Source organism: Ramularia collo-cygni (genome assembly GCF_900074925.1).
Source record: "Ramularia collo-cygni strain URUG2 genome assembly, contig: RCC_scaffold08, whole genome shotgun sequence".
NCBI lineage: Eukaryota > Fungi > Ascomycota > Dothideomycetes > Mycosphaerellales > Mycosphaerellaceae > Ramularia > Ramularia collo-cygni.
This window is the reverse complement of record NW_019716262.1, coordinates 853,926-873,659: the sequence shown is the minus strand read 5'-3', so window position 1 is coordinate 873,659 and position 19,734 is coordinate 853,926. Positions and strand designations below refer to the sequence as shown.

The 19,734-nt window shown below is 52.6% G+C and overlaps 6 protein-coding genes; 5 read left to right on the top strand and 1 right to left on the bottom strand.

Annotated features, from left to right (window-relative positions):
- Positions 1-869: 869 nt before the first annotated feature.
- RCC_05874 (uncharacterized protein) lies at positions 870-4,289 on the top strand (the record flags this gene model as incomplete). Its single annotated transcript, XM_023771138.1, has 1 exon — positions 870-4,289. The coding sequence occupies one exon, from the start codon at positions 870-872 to the stop codon at positions 4,287-4,289; it is 3,420 nt and encodes a 1,139-aa protein (XP_023626906.1).
- Positions 4,290-6,093: 1,804 nt separating this feature from the next.
- RCC_05873 (uncharacterized protein) lies at positions 6,094-6,603 on the top strand (the record flags this gene model as incomplete). Its single annotated transcript, XM_023771137.1, has 1 exon — positions 6,094-6,603. One exon carries the CDS (start codon positions 6,094-6,096, stop codon positions 6,601-6,603), a length of 510 nt encoding a protein of 169 aa, XP_023626905.1.
- A 1,397-nt stretch (positions 6,604-8,000) lies between these two features.
- On the top strand, positions 8,001-11,166 carry RCC_05872 (related to phosphoethanolamine N-methyltransferase; the record flags this gene model as incomplete). XM_023771136.1 has 2 exons in its annotated part: positions 8,001-8,119; positions 8,172-11,166. 2 exons carry the CDS (start codon positions 8,001-8,003, stop codon positions 11,164-11,166), a joined length of 3,114 nt encoding a protein of 1,037 aa, XP_023626904.1.
- Positions 11,167-11,604: 438 nt separating this feature from the next.
- Positions 11,605-13,926, top strand: RCC_05871 (uncharacterized protein; the record flags this gene model as incomplete). The annotated part of the gene is made up of 1 exon (XM_023771135.1): positions 11,605-13,926. The coding sequence occupies one exon, from the start codon at positions 11,605-11,607 to the stop codon at positions 13,924-13,926; it is 2,322 nt and encodes a 773-aa protein (XP_023626903.1).
- A 1,816-nt stretch (positions 13,927-15,742) lies between these two features.
- RCC_05870 (uncharacterized protein) lies at positions 15,743-17,334 on the top strand (the record flags this gene model as incomplete). XM_023771134.1 has 2 exons in its annotated part: positions 15,743-16,005; positions 16,071-17,334. 2 exons carry the CDS (start codon positions 15,743-15,745, stop codon positions 17,332-17,334), a joined length of 1,527 nt encoding a protein of 508 aa, XP_023626902.1.
- Positions 17,335-17,979: 645 nt separating this feature from the next.
- On the bottom strand, positions 17,980-18,771 carry RCC_05869 (related to extracellular cellulase CelA/allergen Asp F7-like, putative; the record flags this gene model as incomplete). XM_023771133.1 has 3 exons in its annotated part: positions 17,980-18,189; positions 18,264-18,470; positions 18,532-18,771. 3 exons carry the CDS (start codon positions 18,769-18,771, stop codon positions 17,980-17,982), a joined length of 657 nt encoding a protein of 218 aa, XP_023626901.1.
- Between the last annotated feature and the right edge of the window lie 963 nt (positions 18,772-19,734).

Below are 19,734 nucleotides of genomic sequence, written 5' to 3'. Positions count from 1 at the left end.
ACACCAGGCGTAAAGCATGCGCGCAAGAACCGATTCTGTTATGATATCTCGTCCAGAGTGTGTATCTCACATTGAAGCTTCTTGATTAAATCACCGGCTCGATGRTCATGGGCATCAAAATGTCTTCCAAGGTTCTTTGAAGAGATGGGTAAGAACGGCGCCGGGCTTGGAGTGTCGCACGGACCACCGTTCTCTTAGATCACTCTCTAAACCTCTACTTTCAAGACTTGTTGTATATCGACCACATCCACCAGCGTCGCGGGTCCTTGTTGTGGGTACAGGTTTCTGCCTCTTCAACTTCATCACCGCGCGCGTTCCATTCAACCTTGCGAAGCGTGTTATTTATTTTCAAGCGAAGACCAAGGACCCAGTCGCGCGTACGGGGCTTCCATCGACAACGTCTCACACTAGGAGATTGCAACCTTCGACCGCCTTTGCAACAGCGCCAGCTTTACATTCGATCACAAGGTACGTTGTTCAGTCGGTGTGTCTTTTGCTGTTTGTCACGATACGCGCGTGTTGCTCTTGCACCCAATTTCCGAGCCTGATTCCGGTGGATGTTGGACGTCGCCGCACCTCCGAAACGAGTACCACCTCCTGCGTACAGGCGCTGTTGATTGCTACTTGGCTCTGCCTTGTGCTATACCCAATCGATATCATTGGAATCATTTCTACTGCTACCGCTGCTGTCATTTATGATTTACATTGGCTACTGCTTTCCAGCACGACAACGTTTTAACCGGAATTCACTCCGCGCGCTGTTTTGCCATCGTTCTTCCAACCCCAACCCATTCTCGAACCAGGAACTTTAAGCCAACGAACAGTAGCTGATGTATACAGTGCTCGCCTCAATGAGCTCCAAGACGATCATGATTCCAGGCAAGATACGCCGGGACGGCACCAAGGGCCGCTTCGATCCATCCGAGCCACTTCACATGACCACGCGGCATGCCGCTCGCAGTGTTCGAGTCAACAGTGATCCATCAACCATTGGTTCTTGCGAAGACGACGACAATCGTCGACCATCTTTCGACGAAGTCCGTCCGACTACTTCGAGAAGTCTTGGCAGTCCAACGTCTGCAGAGGGTAGGCGTATATCGGGAACTTCTACCAACAGCGCCTCTGAACTACTCCCACCTTTCGAACCTCGATCTTCTGATAGGAAACGTCGACGAAGTAGCGGAAAAGCTCTGACACCGGATGGCCACCAACTATCTCCCGTAAGAAAACGGAAACGTTTATCTCCAACGCCACAGCCGGATACGCCTAACGGTTCCGACACCATTGTCACTCCTTCTACAAGCCATTTGGACTATGAGTCTCATCGTCAATTCATTGAAGTTGTTCCGCCAGAAGATCTTTCTGATCGAGGTGGGGGAGGCAGCTCTCCCTCCGGGTCTGATGAGCAAATGGCTGGTGACTATCTGGGAGTCGCCGAATCTACAGAATTCACTCCTGCCGCTTCGGAAGCTGTATCTCCTGCATCTGAAGATTCAGATACCGAGCTTGCCTCCCCTGTCAAAGACGCTATCAAGGCGGCATTTCCACAAGTCGAAATTGCCGGAGCGGAAAATGTCGATGACGGCGACGAGCTTGCAGAAGCTGACGAAGCCGATGATGTTGATGATGTCGAAGATGTCGACGACGGCGACGAACACGCGAGGGTGTATGGCGATGGCTTCATTCGACGACGATGGGCTGGGCGCCGACGGGCGGATCATCCATTGCCTGAGATCGAGGCAACCATGCGGCGACAGCTCGCCCTCAAATCTGCATACCGTGCTATATGTCGCTCTCTCAAACCTGTTCTTGCTGAGATAGCGCTCAAGACGGTTGAAGAGCTTCAGACAAATCCCACCAAGCATGAAGAGGTGGTTGAGTTTCAAGGCACCGACGACGAACCTGGAATCCAAAAGCAGCTTGACCAGGCTTTGGAGAAGCGAAAACAGCAGATCCAAGCCCAGCTCAAGTGGAACAAGCATCTGTTGGAAGACGCACATGCYGCCGAGACAGAAGTCAGACAAGCTAAGTGGCAATTAAAAGTCGAACAGATGCGCGACCTGCAGTTCGATAAGTTGGAGTACGACATGTTGACAATCGCCCGTCAAGCGCAACTCAGTGACGGTCTTGCTACCTACGAGACAGACGATGAAGATGGCGATATTATGCCTAGACCAAAAGGCGCCGGTTACCGCTTTGTACGGACAAAGGCACTGGACCCCAAGTACGACTCGCGGAGCAGACTAGCTTTAGAGGCCGAGCGTGCCACTGAGGACTTGCATGCACGCTATGAAATGACCAAAATGCTGCAAGACTACAAGGAAAGCGAAGAGCTCGACAAACGGCGTGGCTTTACCGTCATGGATCCTCGGGCGCGCAACGCTGCCATTGCCCGAAGCACGAGCATACGAAATACCCATACGCTTGCAAGTGCCGCAGCCGAAGTCGAGCTCATTGCGAACAAGCCTGTCATTCCTAATGCAGAAGCGCATGGATTGCAGATGCTCGGCGATCTTGCGAGTCGACCTTCAATTCGCGCTCCAGAGCCAGGTCTTGATATGCAACCCATTGGTATCAATCATTACATTGATCCAAGGCCCGCCKCGCATATGCCACCTCCTCTGAAGCGAAACCATGTCTTCGACATAATCAGTCTGCTCCAACACGATTTGTCCAAGAATCATCAGCCTGGGACTCAACAGCAGCAGCAACCGATCGATCTGCCTGGCTTGTCACAACCATCGCCTAGGAGAAGTAGTGTTCCAGACCCAATGTTCAGAGAGCCCGGTTTAATGTCACCAATACCGAACGCTGGTGGTGCGACTGCGTTTCCATCCCCTTCGACAGTGTCAAACTCTTATCCCGCGTCTAATCAGTCGCGGGAGACTGAACCTACTTTCCATCACACCCGCCACGCCTCACTGGGAACCCCTGCGCGATCTAATCCACTTCAATTCGCCTCGAATAGCATCGAAGCTTCTCCGAGGGAGTGGATGCAGCCATCACCTGGTCAAATGCCACAAATCCATATCGCGCCTATCAACCCACGCTTATCACACCCCTTCTCACAAGAAGGCCCTTTGAACATCGAGCGTGTCAAGCCTGAGACTCAAGGGGGTCTGCCAGCTCCTCCTCCTCCGCTACCTCCTCCCGTGGATCGTTTCAACGATAACTCGCCTTCCAATCATCTGCTCGCACGACCTATCCAGCAGTCACAATCTCAGTCACAGCGGGAAGCGCCTCCTAATGCCGAGCCTGGTGCGGCAGACTCGCGAACTCATCCCCCAACATCACCGCGTGGACAACCGAGGGATGAAAATGCAAGCACGCCAGCACGAGCACCTCGATCTCGCGCATCTTCCATGAAGAGTCAGTCCACAAACCGTGACTACACACCCGACGTTGCGAGCGCTGCAGAATCCGCGCAACGCCACAAGGACCAACAGCATGAGAGTATGGGCAAGTTCCCGAGCAAAATGAGCAAGGAGCAGCGTGATGGCCGATCGAGGAGGCAACAAAAGAACATCAATCGATCCAGCCAGGGTAGTCCAGCGGTTGATGCAAAGCCGAATGTGATGAAGTATCATCTCAACTCAGTCACACCCGCTGTCAAGAACGAGGGTACTCTGGGTCGTTGGCGTCTTAACAAGACGGTAACGGCCGAGTCAACACCCCAACCACCGGCAGCGTGGCCCAGCAATACTCCAACCCCTGGAACTCCATACTATTCACCGCAGAATGCATACAATGCGCCGCCACGCCATCAGCAGCATCCCCCCTCAGTACCTCCTCCTCTTCCAGGGTTCGCCCTACCGTACTATCTTGATCCCAATCACGGTCATCGGAGCAGCCTTCCAGGTCCTGGTCTGCAACCATGGCATCAAGCTCCACCAAGCCCGTCCGTGTTTGGGCCGCCGCGGGGTGCTCCGCTGCAGGGCTTCCCACCACCGCTCGAACACTGGCAGCAACAGCAACAGCAGCAGCAGCAGAATCAACATCAACAGCAGCCCCAATACGCCCAATTGAACCCGGCCAGAGGCCCACAAGGTACTATGCAACCGGCGACGGCGTCCGTCACTCAACAATATGGCGGGCCCACTATAGCGCCTGCTACAGGACCGGCGGACTCAAGAGCTTTGTACAGTAATGCTGGTTCGAATCATTTACCAGCATTCGCTCAGCGAGGTCAGGACACAAACTCTCGAAAGCGGGCACAAAGCGATGCGCCATCGGCGGGCGCCAAGTTCCTCGCGTACGTTCCAAAGGGAGGAAAGCCGTCGCGTTCATAGCATCATCTGATTGCTTCAACGATGACGGATCAGATAGATGGGAGTTGGATAGGAGAAGACGGCGTTCTGGAAGGGATGGATTCACGTCGCAGCAGTTACCACTTTACCGGGTCGTGGAGCGTACACAACCTGACTTTGTCGAGATAAATTCGACGGCAGCATGAAGTGTTGTCGCGCTGTCGATATCGACAGCAGAATCGAATATGAATTATCTGTTGCCACGACCACGCGCACGATGGATGAACCACTTTCATTACAACTTTCAGTACGAAGGAGCTCGTTTTTATTGAAAGCTCACCAAGATTTTAAGATTGCGATGCAAGCTTGTAAATGTCAATGAAATGATCTCTCGTACCGTTCCATACTTCTTAGCATGCTAGAGTTCTCTCCAATAGTAGGGCGTTTGTCCGTAGTACAGAGAGGAGAGAAGGCGAAGGGGAAACATCTCAGTTGCGTAAAGTGGCGCTAGCGCTCAATAGAAACGAACTCCTTCGTACAGTAGTTTGTGCAAGTGCTAGTTACCTCATACTGCATCTGCATCTGCACGACCGCGCCGCCAGGCATGACAGACAATCCATCGAAAGTAGGTTGTCTGATATGTACAGGGATACGGGGGCGAGGTTGCCGGAGAAATGTAAACGCAATCGAGCTCTTGCATCTACCGCCAAGTCCCCGGCGGAGAAAAGGTGGTATGTATGATGGAATCGAGGATGGAAGAGCACTCGCATCACCCGGCCGCGTGACTGGGTCGTGTGGACTTCCACTTCCACTTCCAAATGCATGCGATGCAGCTCGGCAAGCGTGAAACTGCTCTGCGTGTGGTGGAGATGGAAAAGCACGCGTGAGCAGTGCGTGGCGTGGAAAATTGTTCGCTTGGAACTTGATCCTCCGCTCCACCTGCGGGTTCGCCCAGGTACCACCTACCTTATTCCTTATTGTTCCTTGGAAGCCTGCTGGGATGCCGCTGCGAGGCTAAAGCAATGATCTTCAGAGATGATGCATACCGAATTCGCAAAAGTTTTGTCTCGTCGATGGAACAAGCAGCAGACGATGGATGTGTGTCGGCCTCAAACATAAGATGTCATCGATTGTAGGGCGAGTCATGCTTGTTGAGATGTGTCGCGGCATCGCAACCGCAATCGAGTAACTAACTAACGAGAGCGCTTGTTGGCGGCGCAAAGTCTCATTCTTCGCGCTGCGGGTACTCCCGCGCTAGCCGAAATTGCTTCTGGGGATCGTCCATCATCTCATCCTCTCCTCCTGAGGAGGGCAAGACCCAGCAACAGCAACGAAGCAGGTTGTCGTCGTCCTCGTCGTCCTTCTTTCCACCGCCCTCCACCGTCGCCAGCGTTGTCGGGAACTCACTCGTTTGTTTCCCGCTCGCACCACACTCTTTTATACCCCCGCAGCGCGCCCGCTATCAAAGACGCTGCAAAATCCAGGTACGTGTCGAGCTTCACGAGAGCGTCGCACTGTTCGCACTCGTCGTCGTGCTGTTGCAGTCCGACGGACCACAGCCACAACTTGACATGGAATGGCTTGGAATGACAATGACGGGGCACGAAGCAACCTGGGCTAATCAATCGTTTCATGTGCGCAGTCTTTTCTACCCTTTTGCGACACGCGCCGTCTGCGACCAACTTTCACGCCACGACTGGATCAACGCACTACATCACTCATCCGATTACCCCGAATCGCTTTACCATCTAACAGCGACATCTATCGAAATATCAACGGAATGCTCAACCACTGGGCGCACCTTCTCGCCAGAGCAGACGACAATGCAAACGATACACCCGCGACCATGAACCCAACCATGATAGCACTCCTGGTCGTGCTTCTCGTTCTCGTGGTCGTTGCTGGACTGCTGGTAGCTGGTCTGCTCTTCATGCGCCAACGCCGCAGAGCTCGTAAGCAAATGCAAATTGGCGACTACGAGGAGGATGAGGAGGATGATGAGAAGAGACTCTCGGCCTCGTCCACATCCTCACATCGTCGCGTCAAGACCCGACCTTCCGAGTCGATACACATCTATGAAGAGAAGAAGAACCTCATCGACAACTCGGACAGCCCGCCGCCGTCCCCTCTGCCTCAAATCACCATTACTTTCCCCGAGGAGTACGACGAATCTGGCAAGCGAAAGTCAGGCCGGGTTGTAGTCGTCAGAGTGGGAGATGCGGGAGTTGCCTTGGAGTCATCAGAAGCCCTTCCAGCCTACCAACAAGACGAGAAGGATCGCTTCCAATCCATCGACCTACAACGAGTAGGCGGTTTGGTGGAGAAGGCGAGAAATGGACCAAATTATAAGATCTAGAAGCTCAAGAAGGACGCGAAGAATGGCCTAGCTGCTTATGACGATTACGACCACAACTTCTCCGATTCTATGTCCCTCACCCCGAACCGGACCAGTGGCTCTTACGACAGCGGGAGCTGCAGTCTACGACGAACCATACCCCTGCTCCTTTTTCTTTGACGGCCCAAGAAAGTGCGAAGTTACCCTCTCACCTGTTTTGATAACACGATATGTTCAAGTTTCTGCGAAATGCTTTAGTTTGGTTGGAATTCCGGAGCGAAGCCTGGTCGCTAAGTACATGTTTGAGAAGGCTCTCCTCGGAGCTGCGGTGGAAGTGGAAGGTTGGGTGGCGGAGGAAGAAAGGGTGCGAAACCGCGACGACGACGAGTCGAACACTGCTGCTGGAATGGTATTACATACTTAATGTGTCATTGCTGGCGGGTTTCGCTTGACGCAACAGTCTGGATCGGAACGTTTTTATACGGGCAGAGCTCCAAGAACGTGCGCGATTTCAACCCCTTGTTCTCTTTTTTCCTCTTTTTCCCCCAATTTCTCCAACATCCGTTCCCTCTTCCTCTGTCGCTCCAAGGGCCGCCGAAATTGAAGAATGCCGCCTCTTTCTATGGTGAATCGACGGCAACGCCTACGAAGCGGTCGCTACAAGTACAAAAAGCAGCAGCCTAACAGAGAGTCAAGTGCGGTCGAATGTCTTATTGAATAATGTCTTCTTTATCTTACAGTCGGTGTTGCAGAAACTTGCTGCAGATATACAACACTGTCGCCTTTTCAGGTAGGGCGGCAACCTTCAATTTCACCCGCCCTTGGTCGAGAGGTTCCGGCTTTGGTTGGAGATCTGGATGTCCTAAGGGCTGGTGAAATTGAAGATTGCCGCCTCTCGATGTGGTGAATCGACGACAACGCTCACTAACCGGTAGCTACAACCACAAAAAGGACCAGCGTTACGGAGAGTCAAATATAGAGTGTCGAATGTCTCACCGAATAATTCTCCTTAACTATGCTATAGTTGTTGCATAGATACAAGATTTTTGCCTGCTATAGGTAGGTGCGGCAACCTTCAATCTCATCGGCCCTTGATCCAATACGAAGGGACCTGGAGATACTGGAGTAGAACGAGTCTCGGGATTGGTATGTAGTGTGTGACGTTAGACTTATGGGGAGCTTGGTAAGATACCTACCAAACAAATCCATCGTTCACTGAGAGAGCCCCTGATTTTCTCATTCCGCTGCTCGTCATGCGTGAAGTGGTGGGGCCGAATGTTGGTGACTTTTGGCTTTTGACCACCCATTTGCCCATGCTCACACTTCATGTTACAGCCATTCTTTCTTCCTTTCTTTGTAAATTTGTTCAATACATGTCTCGATAACCCCTCTATTTCTGCCACTGGCGATTCCGAATAATGKCGGATCCCGCGCCCAAAAAGGATGGCGGCGCGTCGGAGAAGGAAGTCAACGCGCAGCGGCTTGTACAGTTCAAGGCTCAGCATCTTTTGATTGTTGCCTTTTTCTTGCTCATATTGTGAGCAAGGCTTGATCGAACGTGGGAAGTTGCAAGCTGACAGCACCCTCAGCCTCTTTCACGCCCTCGCCATCTACCTCTTCTGCAGCGGATTCCTGCTTTCCCGACTTGTCCTCCAAGACCGATCGACTTGCGCCATTCCTCCCATCGACCTCGACTACCAAGCAGGAACATACCTCACCGGCTCACAGGAGCGAGGATGCTGGCATCCGAAATCCTTTGACAAGGCCGTCGTCGTGGTCATTGATGCGCTGCGGTACGATTTCACGGTGCCCTTTCAAGCGAAGGCGGGAGATGAGCAGCCACATCACTTTCACGATGCGCTGCCTGTATTATACGAGACTTCTGTACAAGAGCCACACAATGCTTTCCTTCGTCCTTTCATTGCGGATCCACCCACTACGACTTTACAACGATTGAAGGGTCTGATGACTGGGACTCTCCCTACTTTTATAGATGCGGGATCGAACTTTGCGGGGACGGCGATTGATGAGGATAACATGGTGGAGCAGCTCTTCAAGGCTGGCAAGAAGGTCGTGCATCTCGGGGATGATACATGGCATTCGCTGTTTCCTGGATACTTTGAGCCGAACTTGACCCATGCCTACGATTCGTTCAATGTGTGGGATTTGCATACCCTGGATAACGGGGTCAATGAGCACATCTTTCCACTTTTGGAGCCATCCATGGAGAATCGATGGGATGTGATTATTGGCCATTACTTGGGAGTGGATCATGCTGGACATCGATACGGACCGGATCACCCTGCCATGGCAGATAAATTGAAGCAAATGGACGGTGTGCTACGGCGGATGATMGATGCTTTGGATGACAAAACTCTTCTCGTTGTGATGGGCGATCATGGAATGGACGTCAAGGGTGACCATGGTGGTGAATCCGACGATGAGGTCGAGGCTGCGTTGTGGATGTATTCGAAACGTGGAATCTTTGGTCGAAAGGACAAGGCGTCTTTGCTCCCACCAGCGACTGCCAAGGAGCGATTCGTTTCCCAGATTGATCTGGTACCAACCCTTTCCCTCTTGTTAGGGCTTCCCATTCCCTTTGGCAATCTTGGACAACCCATCGAAGAGGCTTTCCACGCATCCGACTCCCTCACAAAGCCGAACTAYGCGAACCTCGCTCAGGTCAGCCGACTCACCTCTGCTCAGATCCATCGGTACCAAGCAGGCTATGCCAAAGCCAAGAACATACCTGAATCCGCTACGTCTCCTCTGTACGCTCTATGGGCATCTGCTACCGAGAAGTGGAAGATGGTCACCTCCAAGCCTATCWAGTCTGGTTATAATGTCGATATCAATGCGTACGAGACGTTCCGAGCGTATCAAGCGGAGAATCTGAGGATATGCAAGAGTTTGTGGGCAAATTTTGATCTTGTCAGCATGTCCATGGGTATCATCGCGCTGGTCGGTACATTTCTAGTCATCGTCATGTACGCTCAGGGTGTCAATGGCGACCGGGCAGCACTCACTCCTGCTCTTCTTGGATGGGGTTTGATGGGTACCACAATCGGCGCTACCGTAGGAGCAGTCACTGCAGCAGTATCGGGCCTTTCTTCAATGCAGCTGATAGCTTTTGGAGCTGCATTGGGAGGTATCCTCGCTACTTTGTTGGGATTCTATCCGGCGCGGGAGATCTTGAAAGTACCGGTTCCTACTACCGTCTGGGGATGGCTTTGCACCATTGCTACCCTGCTTCTCTGCATTGGCTTCGCCTCCAACTCCTTCACGATTTGGGAAGACGAGCAGTTGCTCTTCCTTCTATCCACCTTCGCAGTACTCATGCTCGGATCTTCCTTGGGACAGGCGGACCGGCAAGACCAGATCCTGGGCGCGACAAACTCGCTCTCCTTTTTGATTTGCACGCGTCTCAGTTCATTATCGCGACTATGTCGCGAAGAGCAAATGCCGAACTGCAGGTCAACATACTACGCCTCGTCAACCTCATCGACCTCCGCGAGTTGGCAACTTCTGATTCCCTTCGCTGTTGCTCTTGTCCTGCCAGTCGCCATCAAACACTTTTACGTCCGTACTACCAACTATCATGGCTCGGCGGTCTTCTGGATCGGTATCGCACTTCGTCTTGGTTTAATAGCGGTGGCTAGCTTTTGGGCCATCGACGCTGCAGACGATGGAGATTGGTTTCCTCAATACTCCAAAGATACGCTCAAGACAGTTCGTGTCTGGCTGGCGTGGGCAGTGCTTGCGGTGGCATTTGCGGCTGGGTATCCTACTTTCTTGGCGGCCTCCCCAATGCTGGATGTGAAAACGGAAGAAGCGCAGGAGAAGCCTACGTCTACGTCGAAGCCTATCAATGACGATGATCCCAACACTGTCCTGACGACCATCAATGCTGCTCCGGCTCCTCGCTCGAAGCTCATCATATATGGCTATGCCAACACACACGGTACGCGCTACTTCTTACTTCCCTGCGCTTGGATTCTGGCATTGCTACTTTTGCAAAAGCCCATGGGCCAGGGAGCATTAGCCCTCTGCATGATTTCCATCWTGAACATCTTCGAGGTAATTGACGCCAACAACCTACGCCGATCTCCTCTAGGACCAGTTCTTCTGGCTTTGCTTGGAAGCTTCCACTTCTTCAAGACCGGACATCAAGCAGCTCTCGTCACAATCCAATGGGAATCCGCCTTTGTACCACTAAAGACTATCCAATACCCCTGGAGTCCCATCTTCGTCGCACTCAACACCTTTGGCCCGCAAATACTTTGTGCCATCGCGGTCCCCACCATCACAATGTGGAAAGTTCCACCTAAACATCCCGGGCTATTGGGACGGATCGCGGGAAGTATGKCGACGCATATCTTGTTTTATGCTGCGATTGCAGTTGCGACGGTGATTGAAGCGGCGTGGTTGAGGAGACATCTTAKGTTGTATCGGGTGTTTATGCCGAGGATGTTGTTGGCTATCACGGTCTTGGGGCTTGTGGAGGTTGTGGGGGTGTTGGTGGGGATTGTTGGGGTGAGGTTTAGTATGGTTAGTGTGGGGGATATTTTCGGGTGGGCCGAGTAATTTGATTGATGATGGAGCTGGCGGTTTTGTAGATGKATGTAGGAATGGAAGTGTCTGTATAAAGACAGTTTCTTATCGAATGAGAGAGGTTCAAGGAATGGAAAAGTTGAGGCTTGTTGGCTGTCTCCATGTAGTGAATCGACGACAATGCTCGCGAACAGGTGGCTGCAAGCACGAAAATGAGGTGGCTTTGCAGAGAGACAATGTTCAGGTTGGACGATGGCTGATCGTGTCGTTGGCATTACAGAAAGTTACCTCCGACATCTTTTCCACTGCTACAGGCAGGAGCGCCACAAGTGAAGTTGTCGTGACATCTCTTGGCATCAAGCTAAGATATCTATCAATAGTCTCCCCACATTCACGTCCACGTCCATGTCCACGTCCACGTCTAAACGCATCCTCAACCTCGAAATAACCACTAACTTCACCAATGCCACCATGGCGACCCTCCCGCCCACCGATCCCAAATCCCTCACGACCTGGGAAGATGCCTTCCAATACCCACTCCCCATCGTCCGGAAACTAGAGCAACAACTCCGCCAGAATATCGAAGATCATCGCTCGAAACTACGGTCTTTGGTCGGGAATAGTTATCGGGATTTACTGGGGACTGCGGAGAGGATTATTGAGATGGATGGGCAGATCCGACAAGCAGAATCATACATGGAGGATATCGGGAGGAAATGCAACTCGAGAGCTGTGGGAAGGGTTGGAGGGAATTTCGCGAGGATGAAGAAGGAGCAAGAGGATGTGGGATTACAGAGGAGGAAAGCCGTGGTTGCGCAGACGAAGGTGCTGCAGAAGATTATTGGGGTCGTGGGGAGGATTGTGAGGGGGAATGGGGATGCGTTGCTTGGGGCTAAGGTTTTGGTACTGGGCAGGTTGGTGTTCAAGGGTCTTGTCGAGGGGGAGGAAGTTGCGCCGGAGGTGGTTGATGGGGAGCTGAAGAGGAGGTTGGGGAGTATGAGGAAGAGGTTGTTGGGCTACATTTCGAGGACTTTGGCGAGGAGGGATGCGGATGTTGGGATGACGGTCAAGGCGCTGTGTGCGTACTCTCTCATCTCGAGTTCGTCGTCGAAGGAGGTTTTGAGATATTTCTTACAGGTGCGGTTTGAGCAGTTGGAAGCCAAGGCGGAGGGGATGGAGGAGGGGAGGCTGGCCGAGATGTTGGAGCTCTACGGAAATTCTGTGCTGGATACGAAGGAGTTGTTTCCGAGACGGTTCGCGGATGCTTTGGCGGGTCTTTCGAGGACCGCGCTGATACGGGACGAGAGTGTGCGGGCTGTCTATGAATTGAGTCTGGATGTCTACGAGCAGTGGATTGGAGAGGATGTGAGGAACTTTCATCCTTGGGTTCGACATGATCAGCTTTCTTCTGCTGAAGTCAGCAGTGCTCTGGCTTCCTGGACCAAACAGGCCCAGTCATGTCTGTTATCAACACTGAAGGAGACTATCGCAAAACAAACAGACGCTCATGCCGTGCTGGCCCTTCGGCAGCATTTACTATCAAAGTACCTCTCCCTCAGCGCCAAGCTACGAAACGAGGAGCATTCACGTGCCATGGACGATCTCCGCATAGTCTTTCTGACACGACTGGAAGAACTCGCGGACCAAGCAGCCAAGATGTCACCCCTTCCTCTGGATACCCAATTGTCAGGGACAAACGCACGCGCACCCAAAGTATGGGATCTCGCAACCTCAGATCTGGAACCAGGCACAGGAGCCACAAACTTTCGCAAAGCAGTCATGGAACGCCAACAAGGTCGATCCGCCGCAACGGAAAGTTTATCACGAACCCTGGATGACTGGACCATTAACCTGCAGCAATTCGCCGAGGCGATATCATCCATGCGACTTCTCAAATGGGACGATGATCTGGACTTGGAACTATTGGAGGATGATGATCTGAGTGACGGTAGCGAGTCGTTGCAGATGATTCTTAGCAAGCAAGATCCTCAAGTATTGGAGGCGAGACTGAATAGGTCGACTATGGATTCGATAAAGGCTACATACTCCGAGGTTGAAAAGATGGGCGAGTCAGTAGAGGATGCAGCCCTACTGATTCGGATCATTCGAGACGTGGATCTACGACGGAGGGGTCTGGGGCCTATTTTGGAGGGGATTGAGGATAAGGCGATGGCGAGTGAGACGTTTATTGCGGCGCTACAGCAACGAGTTGCGAGGAGCGTCTATGAAGTACCGATGGGAAAGTTCGAGGCGAAGAGAATTCGAGGTATGGTGGCATTGTGGGATGGTACACCGGCTCTACCTGTTCAACCTTCACCGGCAACATATCGTTTTGTGAAGGATTTACATCAGTGCATGGCAGGATCTGGCAACGATCTTTGGAGTCCTTGCGCTGTGCAGGCATTGAAAAAGATGGTGAGAGAGGGGTTGGGAGGGAAGTTTGAGGTTGAACATGATGATGGGGTGATCGACGAACTGTCCAAGGGAGGAGGAAGTGGCGCGAGTCATGGGCACGCCGATGAAGCCGAGTCGGCGAATGCTGAGGAGGCGACTTCTCCTTCTCCAGGGAACGATGAGACGAGGAATCGACTCGTGCAGACCCTGTTTGATCTACTTTACCTGCAGTTCGTTTTCCACACTGGTGCAGAGGACGAGTCTGGCAGGCTTGAAGAAGTTGTTGGGGGGTTGAGGAAAAAGGTCGATTTGGAACCTGCAGCCAATGAGAGGTTAAGGAAAAGCGCTGGGGATTATTGGAGGAGAACGTATTTGTTATTTGGACTATTGGCTGGATGATGGTTCTCGGTGATGGAATGATGATTGGTGTGAATAGACGCGTGGGAAAACCGATGGCACTAATCCGTCCAAGACTTGCCAGCATCACGAAAGCGGCAACCATAGCATCATCACCCTGCAGGGCAAGTGCAAGGATGTATACAAGGCCTGCCTATCCACGAGGTCAGAAAGTATTGAATTCACTTGTCATGGGGAAAACTAAGCTGTGCTGTGCCTGCGAGATCGTCCCGCGCATGAATAACGCCCTCCGAGAGGCTGGCTTCCATAGACAGATGCCMTACCTGTGACAGCAAAAATCTTGTAATATCTGCAACAACGACAGTACGGCTAAGAAGACATTATTCGATAAGACATTTATCATCCGTATACAACTCTCCGCGAGGCTGCTGCTTTTTGTGCTTATAGCTACCAGTTCGTGAGCGTTGTCGTCTATTCACTGCAAGGAGGGGCGGCAATTTTCAATTTCGGCGGCCCATGGTCGCGCCCCAGTCGCTCTTTCGGGCAACTAGACCCTGGGAAACTCCCAATCGAGACAATTTGATAGTCGTTTTGTCACACGAGGGATCTTCTTGTCGCATTGACCTTTCTGTGTTCTTCACATGCTTGCTGTTGAGTTGAGGGCAGGGCCTTTTCTCGAAGCGAGCGGAGAAGAGTCGGGTGGGAAGGATTCCACCTCCTGCGTGCGTGAAAGCGATGAGGTGGAGCGCTGAGGTGGAGCTATCTAAGAATACAGGCACACACCGTTGTTTTCCCACCTCTCGCTCTGTCTGCTCTCGCTCTGTTGTTGGTTTGGATTGGATTGGATTGGCTTGGATTGGATTGATTATTCGAGAGGGGATCGCGTGGTCGTCTGGAGACTAGACTATTGTTTCAGAGAGCGCGTGGCGTGCTTCAGTCACATTTTAGGTTCGGGGCCACTCGAATCGTCTCGGCCGCGTGTGAGGAGAGTTTGGGACAGTCTGGGCAAAGAACGAGTCGGCGGGGCATGGTGCTGGTGCCCTTGACCACTCACATCGTCGGGACGGAGGATCGTATTGCGTTGCTTCCGCCCGTTCTTGCACCAATGTGGCTGCATTAGGGTTTCTTTTTGCTGTATCGTGTGGTCACCTAGCCTTGTTCGAGATGGGGAAGTGTGTTTGATGRGAGATGCCGAGGATGGTCTTGAATTCCACACGGTAATTCCGTGTCGTCTGCAATATACATCATCCAGCACCTTTCTCCCCCGGGTGACACTGCGACCACGGTTCGACTTGGCGCAGACGTGTGGAGAAGGAGCAGTATAATGAGGATCGTTCCTGTCGATTATTCGCTTGCGCCAGAGTATTGAWCCGCTAGCGGGCAAGTCGTGAAACGCGCTTGGGAAGGGGAGGGCAGACGGGCAGCGTTCTCCTTGGACCGGGATGGCCGTGTCGAGGGTGCCTGGTAGGGCGACACACGTCGATGCATACTCACAAACCCGCACGTCTCAAAGCGTCACTTTCGCTAAATAAACACTCCCCTCACACACTTCTCGTCGCACCTCTTTTTCACACGTTCCAGTCTCTTGTCGATTCCTTCTAGACTTGCCTCGATAGCCGCCCGAACCTCATGATCAGCTTCCCCGTTCGGGTCGAGAAATCACTAGTCTCGCTGCTCAACGCTGCAGGGACGTGATTCCGCGATCTGCGAAGCACCGACCGAGTGCACAGAGACGCCCGCTCTCGCGCTTCCACAACGTCGTCCGCATATACTTACCCAAGGTATATCCGACACGATATCACCACCTTAGGACGTGTCCGCCGCGTCGGTGTTGAGAGCCACACACACAACAGGAAACATGTCCACCGCTGTCGCTGCTCCAACGTCCACTCTACCCGCCCACTTCACGCCGCAATCGATTGCGCCAACGAGCGTGCCCATGACCGCCTCTTCGCCGCCCTCGAATGGCGAACCCGCACCCAGGCGCCCGCGCAGTAATGCCACACCAGAAGGCGCAGTAGGGATTGGACGAGAACGACGCAGTCCCGAGAACAAGTCCTCGCCCGCCAGCGGCACTGGCAGCATCAGCAATAGCAACAGCAACACTCACAGCCTCAACATGTCCGTGCTCGTGCCCGTGCCCGCCCTCCCACGTTGCGACACCACGCTAACATTAGTGAACACAGACATCGCAGTGGAGGAGCCCCGCCCATGGTCAAAGTGAAGAGGGAGCCTGGCTCGCCCGTAATGCCTTCGTCGCGTCCACGTCCCAAGCGACTCGACCTTTCCTCGAGCATGTCCAACAGTCGCGGCGGCCCACACACCGGACGACCTTCAGCGCCCTTGACGTCGCGCGAATCTGCCGGCTTAGCTATTCAAGATGTTGGCCTAGCTTGTCTCTCGCCCGGCTTCGCTACCAGCAACCCTGGCATGCGAGAGCAATTACAGCGCAGTCTCGATGTGCGGGACCAGCAGAGATTGATAATCGAGGCACGACAGAAGGGGACCAAGCCTGGTAGCAGCTCGCTCGAGAACGATGGACCGCGAACACAAGATACAACACTATTTGGCGTCCCGACAGGCGGCCGAACTCCCCTAACTTCTCGAAGGAAAGGACCACCAACAGCTCTGTCCATTTCCGCGCCGTCTGCCGCACAATTCCAACACGACAGAGTGATACAATCTGCACCCCTGGGTCAAACATTTACAGGCCTCCGACCTGGAGAGTACCCGCACTCTCGACACGCACAACACGGACCGAGTGGCTTGAGCCAGACGAGCCATATCCACCACATGCCCGCAACTCAGACGAACAATCGCCTTCCCCCGATAGCAGATGTTTTCGCAAACGATCGATTAGAATCAAGAAGATTCCCAAACGCAAACAATAACAACTCCCCTGGCCACTCATCCCACTCTAATGCACCACCTCCTGTGCCATCGCCTGGCTTTCCTCCATCACAATCGCACGCTCCGCCAACGAGCGCTCGCAGTCGTGAATTCCGATCTGCAGAGGAGGCGGTTCAAGGACTTTCTGGCGGGCGCGAAGATCTCCTTCCCAAAGTAGTCCACTACGGCGGTGTTCAACCTCCGACACCACCATCTCCGATGCCTCCAGCACGACACCGCCATCAACATCACCATTCAGTATCGGCAGTACCGGGAGCACAGCACCCGGGAGTGCAGCAGTTGCAGCAGGAGCCTTCCCGTCCGGATGTCCTCGCCCGCACAGCGTCGATGAACGGTCGGAGGCGAGGTCGAGAAGAGTATGAGCGTGAGGGAAGTCCTCCGCTGGCGTACAGTCGTCCGGACGTCAAGCGTGCTACTTTTGCCGTGCGTGGAGAGGACCGGGAGGATGAGCGAGATTGGAGATCAGGGATGGGGAGTGCGGAGAAGAGAGAAGAGTTTTTGAAACTCTGCGAGAGAGCGTGGGATCTCTTCCACTCTTGAGATTGATCATACAAGAACATGATGATTCTCGCTCCAAAACAGGATTCGAGCAACTGCCTGAATCTTTCTTGAGATTTGTTTGGACCGCAGAAGCAGTAGCATAGAAGGAAAGCTACGATACAACACCAGATGGCATTTCTTGCGTTTTGGGGGCATCGACGGCAAGCGAGGGCGTTACTTTTTTGGGTAATGCAACTTTTTGGGTGCTGAGGCGTAGAGGAGACAGGATGAGCATGAGCATTACCGGTGCATTCTACTTGGGTTTGGGTAGTATTTTTCTGTGGGCATACTTTTGGTAGAGACAGAGAGCTCATTATTAGGTATGAGATGAAATGAACTGGTGGTTTGAGGGTATTGTCGTTACATGTACTCAAACGTGCTAGTAGTCTGAATGGGATGGAGTGATGTGCATTACATGTGTGTTGGTGAGCCTGAAATGTGGCACTTTAGATGCTGTGCTGTCTACAACACGATTGAGAGCACGTAAGTAAATGTAATATTTGACTCTCCGTAAGGCTGCTTCTTTTTGTACTTGTAGATACTCATCCGCCAGCGTTTTCGTTAATTCAGTACAAGGAGAGCCATTCACCGGCCCTTGCTCCCTTTGGAAGTTTCCCCCAGCCGCTCGGTTTCTGGCGTAGGGGTTTAAAAGTTACTGCCAGCAGTACACACCTTACCGCCACTGACACCACAATCACTAACAACCACCTCATCACCATCAATGCTAACGACTTTGACAGAAACTGTAGTGGCGCGGAATCCCGAAGATTTCTGAAAGAAGTTGTATTCCAATCTCTCGAGGCCGCTTTGCCATGTYTTGCCGTTGTCTGTGCTGACTTGCAGGTCTGCGACTCTCTGTTGTTGTTACATCAGTATCCGCTTTATCAACTAATCAAAGGATGGTGGCTGGGGGAGAGCATGAGTCTCACCTTGTTGGCGTTGAAGGCTTGAGCACTAAACCAGTATGCCGAAACACCTTCCTTCATGCGAATTTGGAGAGGGGAGGAGATGGGACAATCGACGTATTCCCAGGTGATGTCGATGATACCTTTGCTGGCGTCTGCGAGTTTGATGAAGCCGGATTGGAAGAGGTCGAGGTCGTGGCTATCACATCCGCTGGGACATTGGTCGACGACCTGTTATTGCTGTCAGTCTCCGAAAGGCTCGAGGAGAACTCTTTATAGGGGCAGGGTTTACCATTGCGGTGATGTTATCGTTTCCGGGACCGAAGACTTTGACGCAGGCTCCGCAGGCTTCGCTGCCTTTCCAGAAGGCGGRGGAGAGGGCTGTGCCTGCTAAGTTGGAGGGGATGGTGTAGGTTGCAAAGGAACACATTCCGCCTTGGGTGTTGCCGCCGTAGAAGGAGGCTGTGCCTGATTCGGCTACTGCTATGGATGCCATGAAGCCGAAGAATGGGAGAATGGAAGAGGAAAGCATGATGAAGATGATATGTGGAAGAGGTGAATTGGAAGGGGCGAATTTCTTTCGAGACGAGATGAATGAGTGTAATCAGAAGTGAAAGTTATCCCGACCAGACTCGGAGTGCAGATACCATTTTTCTTTTAAAAATGCTCAGAGCTCTCTAGTCTTTATCCGTCAGCGACAACACTGTGGTGGCACTTCGATGCAGAGCTAAAGTACAGTATGCAGAGCTAAAGGATGTATGTAGAGGTTGGGTCCACATCATCTATATGAGACATGCTGAGGGATCCTATCATGCCATGTGAATGCTTGTACCAAGAGCGAAATGACAGCGAGAGGACAAGGGTTGCGCAGGCCTTGGGATGGCAGGACCGCGGCGTGGTGTGTTTCATGTAGAGAGTGTAGTCAATGGAAAATGTTGGGTAAGTCTCGGTCTTTTGGGCAGATTGATGGGAAACGGTGAGTTTCAGCTTTTTCTGGTGCTTACAGTCGGCTTGTCTGAAGGCTTTCAGAGGCTTGAACAGGAGATGTGTTTGTTTGTTGAATGTCAGTGTGGTAGGTAGGGGATGTCCTTTTCGAGCAAGGGCCAGTGAAATTGAAGATTGCCGCCTCTCCTTGTGGTGAACCGACGATAACGCTTACGAACCGGTGGCTATAAGCATAGAAAGCAGCAGCCTTACGGAGAGTCAAATCCGGGGGATCGAAAGTCTTCTTTCTCGACAGCCGTGCTGCCGTTATTGTAGGAAACACAAGATTTTCGCCTGCTATAGCTAAGGTAGGGCGGCAACCTTCAATTTCACCGGCCCTTGGAGGTGAATTCGCCGGAGTCGAGTCCGTCTCCTGGTCCTCGCTTAAGGTAACTCCAGACGGCCCACGGGAGCATCCCAACACGTCAACCGCACTTCACTTGCTACCGCGTAAAGTGCTCCAACTTTCTTTCCACGAATGCACGCGTGAGATGCCCATAAGAAGATCAAT